Raw genomic sequence first — 22,392 nt, 5'->3', positions numbered from 1 at the left:
GCTCCAGCCAGGCCTTCCCTGTGTCCACCGTGGTACTGACCTGCCCAGGAATTAGAAGCACCAGCTCTAATAAGCCCCAGGAATCGAGATGGTCTGTGTCCAAGAGAGGCAGGTCTGGCATCTCACAGAAGCATGGCAATGCTTTGCAGCAGGACTCAAGCTCACAGCTGCAGTCCCCAGTCTAAGTGACAGGGGGGAGGTGGGGTGTGTGTGTGACACTTCCAAATAACGATCAAATACCAAATGATGACCTCACAGTTTGACACAGAGTGAACCCCATCAACATTAGAATACTCCTAACTTGAACCACCATTCCCAGGCTGACAAAATTACCTTTTGTATTTGTCAGCTTCAAAGCAGCAATCTGTCAGAGCAGAAGTTACCCATTGCTAACATGCAGGTCAGAAGAATAACAAAGTCTCTCTGGCTGTAAGTTGACAAAAGTCAGCAGCTCCCTCAAACACAGGAAAACACCAGTGCACCTGAAGGATGAGTTGCTCTTTGCAGACACTGGGCTACTAAGGAATGACAGAAACCATACAACATGGGAGAACTGGCATTCAGCCTTCATACATGTTACTGTCATTATACATGGGGAGGAACTGCAGAATCAGAGGGACTGAGGTTAGAAGGGACCTTTATAGGTCACCTCGTCCAACCTGCCAGCTCAAGCAGAGATGTCCTGGAGAGTGCATGTTGGATGAAGCAGGAGATGAAAGCTGGTAAAACTGACTTGGTCTCCCTGCATATCACACAATTGACATAGAAAGCTTTCAGGATATAGGCAGCAGAAAAGTTACAAAAGCATAGTAAACAAACGAGTTGTGCTCACATTTGTTTTCCTAAGGGAGGAAAAAAAACTAATTTAAATGGTGGCACTTAAGTGTGTATTCACAGATACATTCCAAGATCAATTCCTTTGAATTCCTGTCCTCCCCATTCCCTGGTTACTGAACAGGCACCTCTCCCACTGATGGGAATCCGATCAACAGCTGCTTGCAAGAAAGCCACACTGGTGCTGGGAGGGAGGCAGCGTTTACTCCAACAGATACAAAACTGCACTAAAAAACATCTCCTGAAATCATGCACTAAAATGTCATCGGTACATCAGTCAGGCAAAGAGGAAAAAATGATGAGCCAAATCTAATCAAAGCCTTCTGAAAATAGCACATTAATGCTATTTCTCATGTTAGAAGACAAACTTTATTGCAATTCAGCAAATGAGCTACACCTCTAAAACTGTTTTGTATTTCCATTTCACATTTAATGTCCAATGGATTGAAATGTCACAGGAAAAATATAAAAGGAAAACAGTACCTGGGTTTTGTCATTACAATGTAAACTTCAACATCCGCCTTTAAAAAAACCAAGCCAGTGATTTCCCCACATAGTAAAATATATAGTTTATAAGGTATTGATGCTTTATCTTAGTTTAAGAGCCAAATTCTCTATATAAAATGAAGAGCTACAAAGATGTGAAGTATGTGTACATAATCTTCAAGTATTTTCAAGTATCCTATAGTGTATCTTGCACTCTGGACAAAAATCATTTGACAATGTACAGAAGAAGTTAACTCTGAATAGTTTCACTGCAGAAACCTTAGCATAATAAATAATTCAAAACACATAAAATTACGGATCATCTGGCTAGTAGGTTCCATTTGACAGCTTGGAAAATATAATGGAAAAAGTTGTGATAACCTTCAGTTCATTGTGTTTTCAGCTACACGTCCATTAAGTTAATGGCAGGTGAAGGCTACTTTTTGTACAAACTTATCATCATGGTGTTTTATTACATTTAAAACAAATTACTAATTCGCATTTTCTTTTTGTATCAAGTATCATTGTTTCAATTCTGACAGAACTAATCCAAGACACTTAAATTATTGATAGGTGATGGCGTGGGGTTTTTGTTCTCGTATCAGCTACCACCTTGTAAACAAGGCTGGCCAGTTGAGAGCTGTCTGTTTAACGCATTATGAACTACTTTTTATCTCTGTATTTCTCGCTACAGAATGTATATCTGCAGCTAAAAAAATTCTCTTTTCCTACTAACTGTTACAAAGTAAAACCAAAACCCAAAACAGCATAGCCACATTAACTTGCAGTTTCCACATCTGCTCCCTTACTTTAGAGAAGCAGCTGGGAAAAACCTGTTACAGTTGCAGTATTTTATAGCTCATTTCTGAACAAAAGTTACAGCACAAGTTTTAAAAATTAAGATGGATTTTATAAAGCTCAAGAGTAAAAGATACTAACTGCACAGTTTGTTTTTATACGGAGATATCCAATTCAGCAGAATAGCATGGGAGGAGCAAATGCTGGAACCTAACATTATTCTGAGACTGATGCCAGCTACTTCAATGAAAGAAGTAGGCTGGTTTGTGGTAAACACTGAAAAGTGGGAAGGATCATGGCTGCTACTACAGACTGAACTGTTAGATATGCCAGCCATATCTCTTGCCAAAACCCTGGAAGAGGCTATCACAGAGCTATATTTAATCTCTCAGTCTTCCAGATCCAACCAAACTAACATTTTCTTCTGCTGCATTTCAGAACCTTCTACTGCTCTTCAGTAGAACAAATCCTCCCAGATTCAAAGAAGTCCCAGTACCAAAAAGTCCTTTGACTCCCAATGGGATTAAACCTAGTAATTTGCTGTGGCATAAGCAGGAAGAGTCTATCACAAAGTGAAGACCAGAATTAACTGAGGAGTTGGGAAGATGACCTCTGCTTCTTCCTTTTGCATCTGGACAGCAAGTACAACAGCATGTAGCCACTGATGGACATCCTCATGGGTCAGCCTAAGAACCCACCAGTTGGGAACCTGCAAGCCCAGCCTGCATCCATCCCAGGTATCACCAGCTGCCATAATGAGGCCAAAAAGATCCACACCAGAGAAAGCCACTAAACCAATGGTATCATGTCACATTGGGTGAACTTGTGCAAATTAAAAAGAAAACTTGAAAAATAAAAAAACCCAGCACCTTGATTTTAACAGGATCAATCTGTTTAGGTCAAAATAATTAGTAGAACCCTCCTTTCTAAGGCAGACATATTCCCTGTGAAATAAACAGGCCTAGTAAAGTCACCTTAAATACAGCTGAAAGCACTAATTTTTTTTGCTGCTATTAATACATAAACAAGCAATTCGGGGCAAGCATATAAAATTATCCCAATATATTAAGTTGAATACATGAAATTCTTAAAATAAAGTACACCTGTTTTTCGTTCCTACCCTTCCAAAGATGGAAAAAAATAAACAATAAAACCAAACCTGCACACACAAAATATACCTGTGAAGTGTTCTGTACGCTCCAGACTGTGGAAGAATTCACACCCACCCAGCATGAGGAGTGGACTGGACATTGCCCTTGCATCTTTCCTAATGCTATTGTGAAATCAAAAAAGAATCTTGCTCTGATAAGTAGTGACAAAGGAACTTCTCAGTTTAATATTGAAATAAATAAGACAAAAGTAAAAATAGTCAAAAATTTAATACATGTGCTATACTTATAAATTATGGAAATAAAACTATCACAAGATGTGACTAAGCTGTAGGTAAAGAAAAGGTGCTACAACATTGTATGAAGAAAAAAACTTGGACTCTGCTTCTCAAAAGAGAGACAATACTGAAAGAAGTTTATACAGTGGAGACCTCTTAAATACATAGCCCTGAACTTCTGTATAGTAGTTGTGATGCTGATAAATTAGCCTGCTCTTAAGTCACATATCTATATCAAAGAGATTTTTATCAGAGGTTTCAAATGAACAGAGATGCCTTTAGGCATTTGCCAAGTTCCAGATATCCAATAAACTAAGCTTCTGAAATGTGTGTTTTATTGTAGAAGTGGACCAAAGCTTTCACTGTGGAAAAACAAAAGCATCCCAAATGAAGCAGACTGTGATAACAGGACCCAAGACATTCAAAAGGAAAAGAAAAAAACCTTACTACTCGCTGTCTTTTTAGAAAAATTAAGGAACCCTTGGATTTGCTAGTAAGGTAACCCATTATTATTTTGTGGGGGCTTAAACATCTTTATTCAGTCATCTGGCATTTGGAGGAGGGAGGAGAAAGTCCCTCTTTATTAGCAGTTAAGAGAATTACGAGCAGCAACCATATAACAAGCTTCAAATGGCTGGTTCAAGTGCAAACATCTTTGTGTTATGAACTAGTCCAGGTTTTTCATTTAAGTGGGCTGCACTGTAAATTCTGAATTGCAACATAATATAGCCAGTTGTATCATAGAAGATTTTTTTTTTTTAAAGACAAACTTACAAAACACAAGGACAGGTTAAATAAATAAAAAACATCAGTTAAAAAACACGAGTAACTTCTTCTGTGCAATAATGTACCAATATGAAAAATATTACTTTGATCTCTGCACATTTCAATGTTCAGTCTTCCGGATTTCACTAAAAATAATACTGACAACAAAAATAAAGGAAAAAATGATTTGTTGACAAATCAGTGCTTTGGAGCTATTAAAAAAAAGCACACATCAGATTTGTAGTTCCCTTGCAGCAGAACATGACCCGATAAGTTAAAAATCAAACATTGGTAATAATGTTAATATATAAAATATTAGTTTAAAAACTATAGAATGACCTCAGCAGAAATGGAGTGTATACATTGGGGTCTATGACACACAGCATATCTGAAGGCAAGTTCACAGAATGCTGAAAGGCTCACTGCACATTTTCTATGGCAAGGAAATACTGCAGCTTTAAAATAAGCTGCACAATACTCATCTCTATCTCTTTCACATGAAAGTGTGTAAAAAGCAAATCAGCAAATAAACTCTAAAATAGATTTATACCAAAATCCTCTTTTTTACACTGAGTTTACAGCTACTATCTATTTGCCTGTACTATTTTTGGAGTTTCCTTCAAGAAAAGTTAAAGTTGCATTTTTAGGGCCATGAACAAGTTCACAATACAATGTACTGGCAGACAGAACTTTTGCATACTAATGAGAATCACTCCTTGTTGCTTTTTTTTTTTTTTTTCTGGGGGACAAGAGGTCAAATGTCGATTCCTTTGACAAGAGATGCCTCCAGGGTAATGTTGAACTCCTGCAAAGTCTGCAGCACTCGAATCAAAGAATTCACAAGAGTATGATCCTTAATCAGTGCTGTGTCTTCATACATCTGTGCTGTGATCGGGCAGTCTGCGAGCAGGGCGATCCAGTGATGCAAAAGGTGGTCTCTGACAAAGTGGCAATTTGCAATTTGGAAATAAAAATAAACTCAAGTTAATTCCTTATTTTCACTGACATGATTTTTAGTCTTTGCCTTCTAAACAGACCTACCATTTGCTCCACATTTTCATAAGGTGGGGAAGGGTGAGTAACTGTCTGTGGAACTTGCTTATGCAGGGAGTGTTTGTGAGAGCCAAATTTCTAAGCTTTCCAACCCTCACATCAGAAGATACAGTTACCAGGAGACCTGGAAGTCCCAAGCAGACCCAAAGTCACTAGCCTGCTCCATTCCCTTTGTGCCAAGAGGCCTCTAATTGGTCCCAGCTTTCCTACTATCCATTTTCTATAATGAGTAGGTGGACGATGGGAAATTCACCCACAGCTGGAGAGACCTCACTAGTGGATGGCTGTCTGTTTCTAACACTGCCAGCTGTACATGAGAGTGAGGCTATTTACACCAGCCTACTACCTTTCTCAATTCATCTCCTCAGCTCTTCAGGATACTCAGTTTTGTATCTCGGATTTCGCACACTTCACGTGCGCAGGAACTCAGGACATGGCTCACTTGAGCCTTCTTTAGTGACATCAGACTGTATTAGTAGTAGTTAAACTGCACATACCCAGCTGAGTGGCTTTATCTCACTAATACACAACATCTTTTTCATTTTATTAAACTACCGGTAACAGAGGATTCCAATGATAAAGGAGTTCCTTATACCTGGCTCCAAGACACACCAGCATCTGAAACTTGCCATCCTTCCCAATGTTTCTAGGGGTGTTGTTGATAGCAGTGACAAAACGACAGAAGTTTCTGGCCCTTGTCTGCCAGTTCTCTTCTGGGACCATTTCATTCTGTTCAAGGGTCTCATAATATGTTTGTGCTTTTTCTTAAGAGAATGATGGGAGATAAAGAAGTTTCATTAGTGAATAGAGCAGTCCTAAAATATCTGAATTATCATACTCCTGTGGTTGGAATAAAATAAATAGGCATTATGGTCTTCAAATTTAGATGACTAAATTTAATACCTCAGTAAAATGCTTCCCCATTATGCATGCTTACAAATACACATGGCTATCTGATGCCCATATGAGACCATTGGCAAACTGGCACAAGTATCTGTGTCATGGATTTCAAAGCTCATCCATATATTTCCTGAATTATTACATCTAGGCATTAGGGTTATTTTCTAATCCAGTCCTGTGTGTTAAACAGGAATTCCACTTCCTTCCCTCTAAACAGTAATAAAGTAGTTCTAGAATACATTGAATTTTGAGATGCTACAGTAAAATGATGATACAGAGATGTTGCTGAGATGCCTCCAGGAAACATGCTGTTCATACCCACTGAGACACAGTGGTAATGATAAGGCACGTGCATATATTTCGAAGACACAAGCAAGTTTGGGTATATCTTCCTCCTACTTACCTAAAAAGTCCCAAATAAAGACATTTTTGAAGAGTCTTGGTGATTTAAATCCATGCTGAAACACTTGCTCAAGAGCTGAAACAAGTCCACTTTCTCCACACAACAGGAGCGTCAGGCTGCCTCTCTGCCAAACACACATGGAAAGCACACAGATTTATTATCTCTGTTTTGAAGCCTGGGACATAAAAGTGTCTCATGTATTTATAACTGAAACTAGTTTTTAAGTAAATAGATGCCCAAAGTTTCAAACAGTGGCTCCAGACAGGATGGCCCAGTTCTCACAAGTCCTGAACATTCAAAAATTTGTTGACCTCTGTCAGAATAAGATTGAAGAAAGCAGTTGTCAACAGATGAACCCACAGAAAGGTCAAGATAAAGAACATGACCATGTTTTACCTACAACAATCACTGTACAGAAAATTCAGGAAATAAAAATCACAGGTCTTTTGTAACAGGTGCCTCAGACTGTTTGCTTATACACAAAACTAGCATGTGATGAAATTTTTAAACCTCAGAAAAAAACAAAATTCCTCTTTAGAATATGATGGTAATTTCTACTTTGTAAAATGAATGCATGACCACTTGAGACTACTGTATAAATGTGGTCACCAGCCACAGTGTGTATGAACTTGCCATGCTATATTGAACCTAGAAAAACTAACTACAGAGGGAGACCTATTTGTAAAAAATTAATGCCTTTCAAGTGATATCCATACAGGCACCAGCACTGCTCTACACCACTCCTGCTCACAAGGGCTGGATTTTGATACTTTGACAGAGGCATCCTTCTCATATTTGTTTCAGGGAATAACTTCTGTGTCAGTGAGGACAATGACATAGATAACATAAAAATGTACCAGAGTATTTGAAAGCACTTCTGCTTTACTTGCACATGGGATGGGATGTTTGAGTGTGGGTCTTGTGTTTATTTTGGGTTTTTTTTTTAAAGTGGCCTGTGGGTTTTCATGTTTTAAGTACCAAAGATAATGCAAAGCAGGCATAAAAAAAATAAAATTACCCAGTACTCAATGTAGATAACAAATGTCAATCCAGAACAAACTGAACAGGAGGCAACACTCTTGACAGTGATGATACAGGTAGAAACAATTTGACTAATAACATGATTTTCAGTAACAGAATATTAAGATTTAAATTAACAGAATGCTCCAGTTAACAGCAAAACTGAGGTACTTGAGGATGAACTATTCCAACAGTGTAGTATCAGTATCTCATTTTAGTTACACTTAAGGAATTTTCAAACAGATAGTTGTTGATTTAGCTCACTTATTTCTATTATATATTCTATAATGCTTACTAATAAAAGTTTTAAGACAGGAGTGCCACTACACAAACACAGAAAACACAACTCCCCACCTCCTTCTCTGGCTTGTGGAAATGCTTGACAATGCCATTGACAGCTTCACCAATAGCTTCTTGTATCTGCCCAGTATTTAACTCTGTAATGTAGAAAAATATATTCAGTCACTCTGTATCAGCTTTCGAAATAGAGCCTGTGCATGAGGGATTAGACTACCTCAAAAAAAGAAGAGGAGAATGAACCAGTATAAACAATAGTGTTAGTGAAAAGATGCTGGATTGTGGGTAACAGAAAACCAATTCTACTTTCATTTACTGTGAAGGAGGTAGAAATGGAGATAGTTTGCTTCTGTATCAAAGTTAACACTGTGGTGTTTAAATGCAACAATTAGAAAGGCTGTTTTTTTTTATCACATGCATTTCCAGACCAGAGTCATAACCTAAGAAAAGGAGATGTGCTCTCATTGGGACCACCAAGTCTGGGCATTCAGGAAATACTTGCTGTGACAGTTCCACTGTAAATCCAGGCATGCTTGGGAGCAAAGCAGTCACCTGATTTATCACATGTCCTATCCAAGTACAGTTCTAAAATACAAGAAAACCTACAGTTTTGTTCACAAGCAGCTCTCTCTTCAGGCAAGGATGCAGAGCAGTATATGACAAGATATCTCCTACCACTCACTTGGCTTATTGTTTGGTGATATAGTGACAAATCTTCTGATCATGCTTGGTGATTGCTGCAAGGGAGGGGTTCGACACTGCCGCTCATCAGCCTCAGTGTGGGAAGTCAGCAACTCTCCCACCAGGATCCTCTCTAAGCTACCATCATCCATTCCCTTTCCAAGCCACCTTCCACAGGGAAACCTACAAACATAAAGGAGATACTTGGATCAAGTCTTTCAACCCGGATTAAATCCCACATCAAAACTTTTCAATTTCAATTGCGTAAAACCCAAATTCTGCTAGTACAGTTTTTTAATACTTCACTCATCTACAACAAAGTCTTGGGTTTGGCTTCTGCCAGCAGAGGGAGCAAAAGTAAAACAGCTTTTCGGTTCCAAGATTGTGCTAAATGTCACACTAAACGATTTGCAAAGCAAACAGTGGAAAATTTCGTGGTGTCCTATACACAGCACATGATTTGAGAGCTGCAGAAAAAAAAAGGGGAAGCTCCACTATATGCTACAGATGGGTGGTGAAATACACCCGTGCTTTTACTGATTGTTACGTAGAAGGCCAGACATAAAAAAAAATACCCCAAAACACCAAGCCCAAGTATGTATACTTAAATTCCAGAATAACAATACATCTAGTGAAACCGTAATATTAAACCAGACATTAGAAAGCACATGTGCTCACTTGCTCATTATCACTTCTATGAACCAATGCTGATGTCAGTTTAATCAGCTTAATCAGAAGACTGAACAGCATCCAAAAATAGAATCTTGTCTCTACATTCAATTACAAACAAACTGGCATGGAGAACTGAGTAGACTTACCCAACAATTCATAATCAACATGAACCTGACAGTTCCTGTAAACAAAGTGCAGGGCACCAAACTACTCTGTAGCTAACACAAATACATTTAATTCTTACTATAAATCTAATTCCTTTACTTTCACTATGCAAACACAGGTTTCTAACACTCACAGGCCACTGTGTTCCAGCTTCTGATCAAAGGTCTCTCTAGTAACACCTAGAGCACTCAGTCTTAATATAAAGTACCTGTATTTGGTAAGCAGCAATCTCTAACTTGCTATCTCTTCCTTGGGCTCAAAGAGATTATTTTTAAGATACATAACAGTCAACTCATCTTCTCCACCAATCTTCTGAGGTAGAGAATCAGCAAATTGAAAACTGTTTAGCTTTATAAGAACCTCAACTTGTTTAATGCTAGAAGACAAGTGACATTTCAATGCCTTTGCATAGTGACAACTGTAGACACAGTCTCAGGAGGTAAGACCTTTCTAATCAAACAACCTCTACTGTGCCAGCTCCCTGCAGAAATTCTACTTACCCAACATGAAATGTCAGGATGATACTTACTTGTAAGTATGCCCTGTTATTTCATTTCTGACCATAACATATTCCACTAGCCATTTGGCATACAGCCCTGAATTATCATGTCCTATTTGCACTGTGGTCAGCTTTCCCAGGTTCTGGCACTGCAAATTAAACGAAGAATTTGTCAGAGTAAACTGGAATGGAGCAGCTCACCGGAGGAGTAAATATTAGAGAAAATGCTCAGACAGGGAATGACAGATGTGGTTCACCTTTTCTGACTGTGTGATTGACTCTGGATATTTTAGGGGCAGGTTGCTTTATTTGCTTATGTTTGTCTGTTTTGTTTTATTAAATACTATTTTGACCAGCAGAGAGACCATCAGTTGAACTAGATTTTTCAACTGAATTTTACCCACTGCAAGCAAACACACAAAAATCAGAGCAGAATCACTTCTTTGTTTCCAGTGGAAGACATATGACACATCCCACAATTACACCACAAAGTTGTAATATAAAGACAGTCTTGTCCATCCTTGTACTAAGGATTTGTCAGTCATTTTGCTCTGCGTGTTACTAAATATAGATTACATCTACTATGTGCAAGTACAGAAAGTATTTGCAACTAACCACATAGACTAAAACCAGGAAATGTATGGCAAGATGGTACAGCAATGACAGAATTTAAAGCTGAAAAAATAAAGTAGAATATCCAAAGTGTTTTTTGTATCAAACAATACAGACCTCAAAAGTCATTTCTAATATATTCCTGGGAATCTGCAGGACTCCTGTTTCACCCAGTTCTCCTGAGATACAGATCCAAGGATTGGCAGTAAACATTGAGCCACCAAGTTTCTTGCTAGGAACAATCAATATATGGTATGGGATCACTGTGAACACAAAAACAGTAACACTTCAAAAATTAAGGATGATTATGTAACCTCCTCTTCCATGAAGGGGGATCAGGGGGGAAAGATAAGTCCTAAAATAATAGATGCTAAAACATCAAAGCTGCTATTTAATCATACTAACACTTGCACACTGAGCACTGACTGACAACCATACACATAGCAGTCATTAAGAAGCAGAGCTGACAGCAAAACAATGTGCAATGAAAAAAGAAATACAGATGGAATAATCCTTTCATATGGGCATAACAACTTCTCATTCACCAGCCTCAAAACATGTCATGAAGATGGTTACTTGTCCCCATCTCAGAGATAAGGAATTAAAACAGAATATTCACATATCCAGAACTGTGCTGTAGTTCAGCACACAACTTGATGCTCAACTCTCTTGAGCTTCTGCTTTTGAGTGTGCATATGTGCACACTACATGGCTAACACCAATTCCCATTCAATTATTAACCAAAGCCTTTGTCTGCAAGACTTGTTTTAGCAGCATTCACTACTGAGGCTGGTCAAATTCAGTGAAATACATTACAATGCTGCAAGTTTCTCTGTACCAAGTTGCTCTTAAGTTATGCTAACTGTAAGACTTCTTGATTTTAAAAAGAACAAGCAATTTTTTTCTCCTCCAACTGGCACCATACACATAGAACCAACCATAGAATGATTTGGGTTGGAAGGGACCTCTAAAGGTCATCCAGTCCAACCTCCTGCAGTAAACAGGGATCTTCTCAACTATATCAGGTTGCTCAGAGACTTAATGAGGCTCACCTTGAGTATATCCAGGGATGAGGCCTCAACTACCTCCCTGGGCAAACTGTTCCATTTTTCCAGTACTCTCATGATAAATAACTTTTTCCTAACATCCAATCTAAAACTACACTTCTCTAATTAAAGCCATAGCCCCTCATCATATTTTATTTTACTGAGAGGAACAGAGTGCTCAAGCACTTTCTGGTCCCCTGGTTTACCAGTGACTAACTCAGTGTAGTATCACCCAAGTTACCTTTCTCTGAGTCAGGAGGCATGTGCTCTACAATCACCCAGCATCTCATGTGAGCCTCCAACTAACCAAACTTCTATAACAAATTTCAATTACCTGAATGGTATTGTGTTTCTTAATGGGATAAATATATTACACTCAGGGCTTTCCAGCTGAGGTGTCCAATACATTTCTCCCTCAGTGCTGCCTCAGCTATCATTGACTCAAGAAAGCATTTGGTGGTTGGATTTTCCTAAAAACCTGATACGTATACTTCTTATATAATTTAAAAATTAATTAAAATGTTTGCCTTTTTATTTTCTGTGCTGATAGTCTTAAAGTGAGGCAGCAGGCACACAAATACATAAGAACTCTGCAATACATTTACGTATCAGCAACAACAGGTTAGAAGTTTCTCTAAGGCACTTTTTCAAACACAAGAAAAGAAAGGGGGGAAAAAAAGTATTTCAATGTGTTCATGTGTTGCAGAATTCTGATGCACCCCTCAGTGGGCCCTTCATTGTTATCCCAAACTCAGAGAGAGTCAGGCAGCAAAGTAGGCTGAGCATGAAAATAGGCTTTTTTTTGTTTTTTATTTGCTAGGATGTGTTAAGCTAGTGTTCTCACCTTGGTAATGAATAACACATACTGTTCTTGTTTAGTATGATGCAAAGAAGCCCACCACAAAATTTTCTGTTGAGAATTCTCTCCCAACTAGCATGAATAAAGCTGCATTGTTTTACTAAGTTAGAAAAAACCCAAAACCCTTAATGACATAGAGAGAGACACTACTGCCTACCAGAGAGGATCACAAAAACAGTGAGATACACAGGTGAATAACAGAAAGAAAGTAGAAATCGAAAGAAACAGTAGAAGAGCTGCTTAATGTTTTGGATAGGACTCAACCAAATCTGGAAATCAGAGTTCCAGGGACAGCAAATACTTACAGATTGTTGTGAAAACATTGGTGAAGCAAAAGTAATCAACAGCGTTGAATGACAGGAGATGATACAAGAATTGTTCTTTCTCATCATCACAGCGCAAGAACGCATAACGCTTGTAGAGTTTTCTGAAAAAAAAGATGCATCAAAATCCAACTGACAATAGAGGAATACTGAAAACATCCTGAATGCACGACTTAGGTGTCAGAAATGCTGACACAGCCACCGGCAGGTTGTTCCTGCAAGGATGGCATCCTGAAAATTCCCCTCAATTTCAGATATCCATTACGAGGAAGTCAGCAGGTGACAGACAAGCCAGAAACGTGCAAAACAAATCAATGATGACTGATGAACAGACACACACTCTCATATACATAACAAACATAACACTAGAGATTGACAGCAAACGTTCATTGCAAACAGACCTCAAACAGAGCCTTAAATAAACGTAACCAGCCTGTAGCCACGAGTGGCAAACCCACAAAGGTCTCATGGGTGACCACATACATGTTTTATTTCAACAATCTGAAGCATATGTTTAGACAGCCTGCCCATAGGGGTATGTGCTGTCCTGCCCTTTCAACATGGAAGATTTCTCATTTTACTCGTGCACATAAAGGTCTCAGGAGAGCAAAGATAGGTGATTTTGCAGACTAGAAAGAAACCAAACATATTCCAGTTTTCTTACGATTTTTTAGCAAATGCCAAGTGAAGAAAATTGGTTGATCAAAATATCTAACAATTGCTTCAATAAATAACAACACATAATCATGTTCACTGTAAAATGGCAGAAGTTGCACAATTATTTTTAGTACCCCACTGAACTGGGCACTGCTTCCTCTATAAACAACAAACAGCACACTTTAAATCCAGGCTACATGGAGCACCTCTTCTAAGTAGGATTTCTAAATACACAGCACAAAGCACACAAGATTACAAGCACTGATTATGCCATTTCTATGCAAGTTCCTTGTCATTCTTATTTTAAATATATTTTTTCTGTTGTCTCACTCTGTTCTAGAGAATCAATAAACAATTCTAGAGAATTGTTCACTAAAACCACACCAGAAGTTGACTTTATTACACTATTTTACATGGCCCTGAAAGAACTTTCAAGAATGTCCCAGATTTGGAGACAGAAGTGAGAAGCTAAGGAACAGTCACACAGGTACAGAGACATTTGGAAAGCCAGCTGGTTCTATCCATTTAGCAGAAAAAGGAATAGGCACTTCAGGGTTTTTGAAGTCAAGCAATTAAGTAGGTTTATTTTTTAAAAGCTTTGCCCAAGATAAATGATCTTACTTAGTAAGTTCATGATCTGAAAGCAGCTGTTTTAGATGCCTAGAGAGCAACTTCTTCTCCATAGAGAGTCGAACCCAGGCTCTGGCCTTGCCAACATCTGTTTTGATCTCACTAATGTTCTGGATATGCCTGGAGAATAAAGAAAAGACACACTACTCAGTATTTTGAAAGTATGACAGTTATTTTGAACTTAGCTAGGTTGAAGAAGGAATTTTGCCAAGAATACAAAATAACAGGCAAATGACTGGGAAAAGAGGCATGATCACCTTAAAATTCATCAGTAACAAAATTCCTTGCAGGTCCAGCTGAAAAAGAGCCTGTAAACTAAATATCTGCAATGCAGTGCCTTATTTACGAAATTCTAAACCAGGACGATTGCCTCACATGATTTAAGAATCATTCTGGACCTTATCACTGCATATTTATGGCTGAGTGCTTTGGAAAATTAAATACCATCTTTGCATTCTCAGTAGTAGTTTCTCTTCCATACGAGACACAAATTAGATATTTTGAAAGGACAAGCATGTCCCTTGAAAATTCTCAATTCACTCTTATACACTGAAAAAAATAGATGTTGGTAAGGAAAAAAAAGAGGAAAGGAAAACTCTTTCAAAATTAATTTACAAGTTCTGTAGATTTTTTTCAATGTAGTGAAAATAGAGCTTTAAACAGAAGTTATTATTTTATTCACACTACAGTACTCAATATTACATAAACTATCTCAAAAAAAGTTTTTTTTGCACCACTTTCTTCACTGAGAAGCAAAAATGAGCTCAGAGATACACAATCAGCTTGGCAATGGCTGGGGAAATACATCAGCTACACCCACACCTCTGTGAAAATAAACCAATATAGAATACTGAAAAAATGAATAACTGTGTAAGAGTATTTCTATAAGCTAGTAGCTGTGACAGTATAAAATATCCTCAGTACAAAACATGTTTCTGTAAAGGTCAATGAAAAGGTTGCACCACCAGTTCTAAAAATAGCTCAGCAGGTTCTTTCCCCACATCCCCCTCCTGCTGTATGGAACACAGGCTCTTCTGTATGGTACACATGATACAGGCAGGCAAATCTCACAGGTTTTACATGTTGGTTTTAATAGCTTAAACTCACCTCATATCCTGAATGAGAGAGATTCTAAGAGGTGACATAGCTGGACTGGAATCAGACTTTCTCCTTTCTGAATCAAGTACTATTCCTAGATCCGTAAGAAGAAAATTTATTATAAATTAATCTGAAGATTTTTAATTCAATATAAACAATAATACAGGTAACTAACATGAGCTTGCAGTCTTGTGCTACTGATGACCCAATACTTTGTGAAGATATTTTGTCATATTTCCACTTAAAATTACATGACCATCTTAATACGCTACACAGATGGCTTTTCAGATCTGCACAGACCAAGAATTAACACATTGAAGGGCTTAGGTTCAGCTGAAATCACTTTGACATCAAATGGCTTAAGATATATACTAATCAAGTATTATTTTCTTAAGACTATCCTATCTTCTTTCTACACAGTAAAACTGGCTGGCACTGTTGACATCACAAAACAGCATTCAATACACCACAGATCACAAGCTTAACTTATCTATTGCTTTGCACACATCCGTAAACACCACTACTCTTAAAAATACGTTGGTTTGAGGGTTTTTTTAAGCAATATTGTTACTCTTATCTTTCAAAGCTTACCCTAGAATCAAACTATATATAAAATATAGTGACTCCCCTTATTCCCAAGTTAGAAAACAAAACTTATTGCAGCTTCAGTCTAATATGCAAAAACACTGGACCAAGTGACATTCTTACTTTCCAAATCTTTGTTTTTGACTGCTTCCAGGACATTGTACATGTTAGTATTGCTCAGCCATTTGCCTACAACAACTTCAAAAAACAAACCAAAAAAACCCAACAAACAGAAAAAACCTTGAACACCAAACATCCACTTCTCCAAACCCATTGTTCTCTTCCAAGTTATGCCCTATGCCACAAGAAGTACTGTTTAAAGATTACGTCACTAACCTCAGCAAAATTACTGCATCTCATGTGCAACATTACTTTCACTGAGACACTTAAAATATCAAAAAGTAACATATTTCTTCACTGTTCAGTTGTTTTTCAACACAGAATGTAAAACTTCAGGAAGTACAGAACAATTTCATGTGCTTATAACTGTTTTCCACCCCCAACCATAATGTAGTACACTTTGCCAGTCATGCAGTGACTATGTGTCATATGGAGGAAGATACACCAGAGCAGACCCATTTTAAAACCCTTCTCTAAAATATCAGCTATTTCAAGCTACTTCCAAGCAAGTGAGCTCAATTCAAACAGGTTTATTTTTCATAAAATCTATTGAGTTAATTCACCAGGTCCATATTAATTCTGTAGCCCATATAATACTTTATTCAGTTATTTTGAGTGAAGGATATTTCCAAGAAAACAATCCCTGCATGATGTAAATCTGCAGGTGGCTCTTACTCATAATTTTTTTACCATCCTCTTCCAGCAGAAGCCAATCTTACCTGAGGTACTGAAGCTGCCTGATGTACTTTTTCTCTGCCTGTTTTCTAGGTAATGTAACAGATGAGACCACAAAGCAGACTTTCCCTAGAATTTAAAGATAAATAAGTAAGTCACTATCAGCTGAATTAAAAAAGAATAAAAAAAAAAAGTTTAAATCATAATTTAAAAAAACATCATGACAAAAAACTTGCTTAAAATATGTTTCTCTCTATAAAGTCATTGGCAACAACCAAAACCACTACGCAAGTTGGAGGTGCTCAACGAGGTTGAGAAAGAAAAGCTATCTAATGATTCTGATAACAAGAAAAAGTTAATTTAACTGAATTTCTCATAGTTCATTAACATGAGAAGAAAACATTTGAAGGCTCCTAAAGCTGTATGTGCTAGTAGAGCTCTAAGTCTGAGGCCACAAACTGTACTGTGTGTCCTTCCTGTCCTGCCTCTCCTGGGGTGAAATGACAGGAGATGCAGAGCCAGCCTGAGTAAGTCATCTTATACACAGACCAAATCTTGTGCACCTGTTTCTTTCAGGGTAATTCCAGGCTACAAATTCATGCTGTTCATTTTCAGAACCTCAAAAGACCCCCTAAGTTTCATCAGCAAAGGATTTGGATAATCACAAAAGCGGGAAGAAAAGACAACGTGAAATCAAGTAGGACAATGAATGCCTATCAGCAAGAATACTCCAGCTCTACACTGTATAAAACCAACTTCAAAGTTAACATTTGGGATGTAGTATTTAGACCAAGATAAATCCACCAAATTATGTCAAAAGGTGCACCTTGCTCATTATGTTGCTTTCTTAAACCTCTGGTGGCTTAAAGAAATGTGAGGAAATCCTTCACTGGCAAACTAAAAAGATCCTTGGATTCATCCCAAAATATTCTGCACGATAAATCAAAAGCTTGCAAAGCCACAGAAAGTAACTGAACAGGGGCTCTCCAGCACATTAATCTGAATTACTTCACTTTGGAATTATTAGGAAATTAATTAGCATTACTTATCATCTTCCTAAATTATTATATTAAATAGAAATCCCAGTAAAGATTCAGCAGTTCTGCATTTCAGAAAAGTCATATTATAAAGCTATATTTTTATTTACAATTTTGTGCAGATAGAAACCATTACTGTAAAGCAACAGTTGTCAATGTCATCTAAAAATCATATAAGTGCCTCCCTAGAGGTGTAGTAATTATGGTTCAAATCTGAATTATTTTTTTTAAAGATACCTTTAAAAATCTCTAAACATGTCACTCCTATGGCTTGCTACAGTTAACATGAAGAACTGACAGGCATAGGAGATTATTCCAGAAGCAGCATGCCTCCAGAAGATAAAGCCTAGAGTGTGTTACACCTGTGCTGGGAGAAATCTATGCAGAATATGCATTCAGTGGTGAAGATACTAAAAAATCCAGAGAAGTCTAATGCCTCATGTGTCTACTTGACAGATCTAAAACAGAAAGTCAAGATTGCAAGTCTTATAAAAACATAAAAAGAGAGCACAAAAATATCAACCAGGGAACGGTTAGATCCAAAATGGCCTTTCTCTCAATAAACACACATGCACACACAGTCTAGTGTTCAGCAGCCAGCTGCCACATAAAGAACTCATCACAAAAAGCATCAAACAGAAGTTACTGCAGCAAATAGATGTCAACAATCACGATGAACATAAGAACACATGCAGTATGTATCTGCCTACTCCTTTAACATCCTCTTACTCTCTTTTAACTTCATCAAATAGTGATGATGATGCAAGCTGAATCTATAAAGGAAGGGGGGACAGGCTAAGGAGAGCTGTGGGACAGAGAATGGGCAAGGGATAACCAAGGCCACCTTGAAGTTCAGACTATTTCAGTCATTTGACCCTATGTCCGACAACTGTCCTGCATTGCTCTGAGCAATGGATGGTGTGGATTCACTCTTTGAGTGTGGAAGAATCAGTAGGTAGCTAAGGCAGGACTCTGAGGGTTCATCAGCAGGGAAGATGCAAAAGCAGGGACTGGTGGAAGGAAAGCCATTGTCATTACTACAGTCAGTTGAGAAAGAAGAGTTTGCCTTTATTGATGCATAAAACTGCAGGCTTTTGCATATTTAATAAAGGCTGGAGCACACAAAGAATTAGTGGTGCTTTTTATTTTCTTTTTTTTTTAACTATGGATCATATGAGTTGCACTGCACTTCTTCCATTAGGCCTCTATTGTATTCCACCACTCTGTTTATTCCACCATTCAGCACTGTTTGCCAACATCTGCAATCAATCCAAAGCATTAACCTTATGTAGGGTTGGCCGTCTGGTGGTCTGAAAGGCCCAAATCTGAGTTGAAGCAGAGTTTACTGTTGCTCTGTCTTCTAAGACGAAAGCAGTACAGCTTCTATCCTAAGTGATATACAAGAGGGAAGGGAGAGAATCACATGATAAATCTTCACATAGAGAACTGCTATATAGTTTGATGGAGAGCAGATTTATACACTGGTGCTTGGGTTCTGGGAATAGAGATAATGAATTACAGCTGTTTGGATTACATACATTTATTCTTCACATTCTTTTAAAACAATGTAATAATCCTCACTGTCCTTGCTATGCCTTTGTACAAAGGAGGAGGAAAGGATTCAGAACTTCCTAATTCCACTAGTGACTCCAAACAGAAACGCCTGACTAACAGTTAAGTTTCATATGAAAAACAACACTTCTAACTAGTTAAATGATGCTCACAAAGTCACTATCTCTACATCATTCAGAAAGAACCAAAACAGCAAGTGTTTTACTCTTAAAAACTGAACTACCTTTCATGAAAACAAATTCCCCATGTTATATCCCACTGACAGCACTTTTAGCATATGATACCTTATAGACTATGCAACTTCAATAACAGAAGTATTAAGAGCACAGAAATAATTTTATTTACCATACTACTAAAAAAAACACCAAAACCCATAAACCAATCAAAACGCCCAGGTTAAAAGTGGAAAAAAAAGTCTTCCAAGAAGTCATGGGGAACACGTCCACATGTGCACTTGCACATACCCCAGAGCAAAAAGTGAAGACAGACAAAGGGGAAGTAATCAACATAAAGGCTGGGTGGAACACAAGTATTTTAATACATCTATATACACACCCTCTGAAAGCAGAGAGAGGACGAGCAACATACAGAGATATTTGTTCCTCACCTGTTTGACTTGCAGACCATGGCTCCATATCCTTTCTAGGAGGTCACACAGACTGGCTATGAGGGTATTCTCTTCTACACCTGTGATATTCACTTCACCATGACCTAGCTCCACAGCTTCTCGGCCCATTTTTTCAACCAACATCCTCTTGGTCTCAAAAAGGACAAGGTAAAAAGAGAGTTTAATTCTTTCCACGGGAACTTCCAAAATTACTTCCACTTTTTAAATATCCAACAAGGAAGCACGCAATAGCAAAGATGTGGCAGAGTAACTGGGTATTTCTGAAGTATTTCTGAAGTTAGTGCAAGACGGCATTTCTTTTATTCCTGTTTTTCAAACCATGGCAGCACCAGTGTTGATCACACTACAACCTCTTCTGTCATTCTAACAAGAGACATGCAAACAGGCACATAAGGCTCCATAGAGTAACCCCAACAAAGGGCACAGGAGACCTAGAAGCAAGGTCCTGCACAGCAGGTTTAGGTGTTTTTGAACCCTAGCAAGTGCTGGACTGGAACAGTACCCCATGCCCACCTTCTCCCCAGGAGAGGTAGAAATGCTCACTTTTAAGTAGGAGGGTGATAAGCAGTTCCTGTGAGACCCTGTTCTATCAGAAGAGCATTTGGATTTTAACCAAACCCATGCTGGAGTTCTTCTCTTGAGTTTTCCGCGCTAAGACCCATGGTGCACAATTTCAGAACACTTAACAAAGCTCCTCCAAGTTTCCAAGTCACAATATACTTATCATATAGCTACCTGGAGGGAAAAATTACTAGGTAACCATTTAATCTCTTACACAATTTTTTATCTTTGTTGCTATTCTAGAAGAGCTCTCAAATGAGTAATACTCCCTTAGGCACCTATGCACAGTCCTAGTTGAGACTAAGAACTCTGAGTTAGTCTTTAGCTTCCTCTCCTCCTCAACTCCCCTGGTAATTTCTCTCCCTGCTAACAACAGACTCACTATATTCCCTTGAGTTTTATTCCCACAGTAAAAGAGTCAACTCCATTTTCAAGAATTTTCATCATCATACGCCTCATTAAGAGAAGGGGATTATTTGGACAGTTTCATACATATAGAAAAATAAAGTGAAATCATGAGTAGATACATGTATTAAGCAGCTTATTACAAAAAGTTGTGCACAACTGCTGTATTACTTCCACTGACTTAAGTCTGTCTGATAATTATTCTCTTAATTGTGTTAGCATAAACATTAACATTTAATTCAGATTAATATATTGTCAAATATATACTGGTGAAGCACGTCTACAAACTAATGCCAAATTCATTTGTTAAGTGCTTGAGAAGTTATGTTTCAGAAGTTTTTTCTCCTTTAGTTATGAGCATTTTCACCACAACGTCTTTAGGAATATTCACTCTTGTAGAAACAGTAGTGTCTCATTAGTGATAACTGAAATAAGCTGTAATAGACACACAGGCTGTGGGATGATAAAGACCCATCAGAAAACTCAATCTCCTTCCGTCATTTTACATTCTCTACCATAAATCTGTTTGATAAATTTTCCACTCCCTGAAAAATTTCTAAATACATTATCTCTTCATTAATTTCTCACTACCATGCAAAATCTTTATACAAATAAAGCAGAAACAGATGGCAGAAGAGGGTGTTTCAAGTATGAAAGCCAAGAAATGGTTTAAAAAAAGGATGGATATGAGGTGCAAGACAACAGAAATATTCTCTGTATTACCTTATTTCGGCATTCCTTCAACAAGCCTTCCACAAACTTCCAGTTTGTTTGTGCAATTACTGATGGAGAGAGGTTTGACAGCTTGGGCTGCCGAATAGTGCTGCCCAGATTCCTGGCTTCTTGGATATACTTCTGTATTGGGGTAGAAAATTGACAAAGACAGACAGAAGTGCAAGTGAGACTACTTTGCCAAGAGAAAAAGATAAATTTATCTTTATAACCCAGTCCCATGCAATGAGGAGGAAAGGATGAGATCCCCTTTCAGAAAAGCCCCCCTTTCATATCCAGCATTACATTGGGCTGAGACACTTCAGGTACTGCCTCACTGGAGGTCACATCCCCATTTACATTGTTAATCTAGTATTAGAACACTGCTGAATAACAAAAATATAACACAAACTGTCAAGGATATTTAGATGCATAGAAATTCAGTTACTATCTCCACCACTGAGAACTGTCTTGTTACTTTTTAATACAAAATTAAAGTTTGTAATAACTACCAAGACTATTCACTTAATAGACTGCTCTAAATGAGGACTGCAAGAAAACTTTGCCTGGAGCTTGACATCATCTGCAATCTGTGCTATGCCATGCACTCCTGCCCATCTCCTGTTTCTTACCCATCTTCCCAGACTTTAAGGAAGCAGGTGCAAAATGCTAGTAACAGTTCTCAGCTGTGAACCATCTGCATTTCTGAGCAAAATAATTTCCTGAACTCCCTATACTTGAAAGAACTTGTCTGCTTCTGTTGCTGCCACCATGGAGTTGCCATTGTTTTCACCTTAGAAACAAGAATAATTTGAAAAATGCTTCAAAAGACAGATTGGCTGGGGCACGGATTCAATGATCTCAGAGATCTCTTCCTGCCTCAATAATTCTGTGATTCTGTATGGCTGAGTGA

The 22,392-nt window shown here is 38.0% G+C and overlaps 1 protein-coding gene across 6 annotated transcripts in view; it reads right to left on the bottom strand.

Moving 5' to 3' along the window:
• Nucleotides 1-1,180: 1,180 nt before the first annotated feature.
• The window catches only part of DENND5A (DENN domain containing 5A), a 55,082-nt gene continuing 33,870 nt past the window's right edge, over nucleotides 1,181-22,392 (bottom strand). For 3 of the 6 annotated variants that reach the window (XM_071762506.1, XM_071762509.1, XM_071762507.1), the window contains 14 exons: nucleotides 21,492-21,623; nucleotides 19,782-19,934; nucleotides 18,886-18,990; nucleotides 16,610-16,694; nucleotides 15,195-15,279; nucleotides 14,079-14,207; nucleotides 12,783-12,904; nucleotides 10,690-10,835; nucleotides 9,991-10,109; nucleotides 8,626-8,807; nucleotides 8,001-8,083; nucleotides 6,627-6,750; nucleotides 5,919-6,087; nucleotides 1,181-5,208 (listed from right to left, as the gene is read on the bottom strand). In XM_071762506.1, coding sequence (XP_071618607.1) covers nucleotides 5,025-5,208; nucleotides 5,919-6,087; nucleotides 6,627-6,750; nucleotides 8,001-8,083; nucleotides 8,626-8,807; nucleotides 9,991-10,109; nucleotides 10,690-10,835; nucleotides 12,783-12,904; nucleotides 14,079-14,207; nucleotides 15,195-15,279; nucleotides 16,610-16,694; nucleotides 18,886-18,990; nucleotides 19,782-19,934; nucleotides 21,492-21,623 — 1,818 coding nt within the window. In that variant the 3' untranslated portion in view covers nucleotides 1,181-5,024. The remainder of the gene's footprint in view (nucleotides 5,209-5,918; nucleotides 6,088-6,626; nucleotides 6,751-8,000; nucleotides 8,084-8,625; nucleotides 8,808-9,990; nucleotides 10,110-10,689; nucleotides 10,836-12,782; nucleotides 12,905-14,078; nucleotides 14,208-15,194; nucleotides 15,280-16,609; nucleotides 16,695-18,885; nucleotides 18,991-19,781; nucleotides 19,935-21,491; nucleotides 21,624-22,392) is intronic. The other 3 variants (XM_071762508.1, XM_071762510.1, XM_071762511.1) reach the window with 1 other exon arrangement.

This window comes from Heliangelus exortis, chromosome 18 (assembly GCF_036169615.1).
Source record: "Heliangelus exortis chromosome 18, bHelExo1.hap1, whole genome shotgun sequence".
Classification (NCBI taxonomy): Eukaryota; Metazoa; Chordata; class Aves; order Apodiformes; family Trochilidae; genus Heliangelus; species Heliangelus exortis.
The sequence above is the reverse complement of the archived record's forward strand: the minus strand, read 5'-3'. Positions and strand labels throughout refer to the sequence as shown.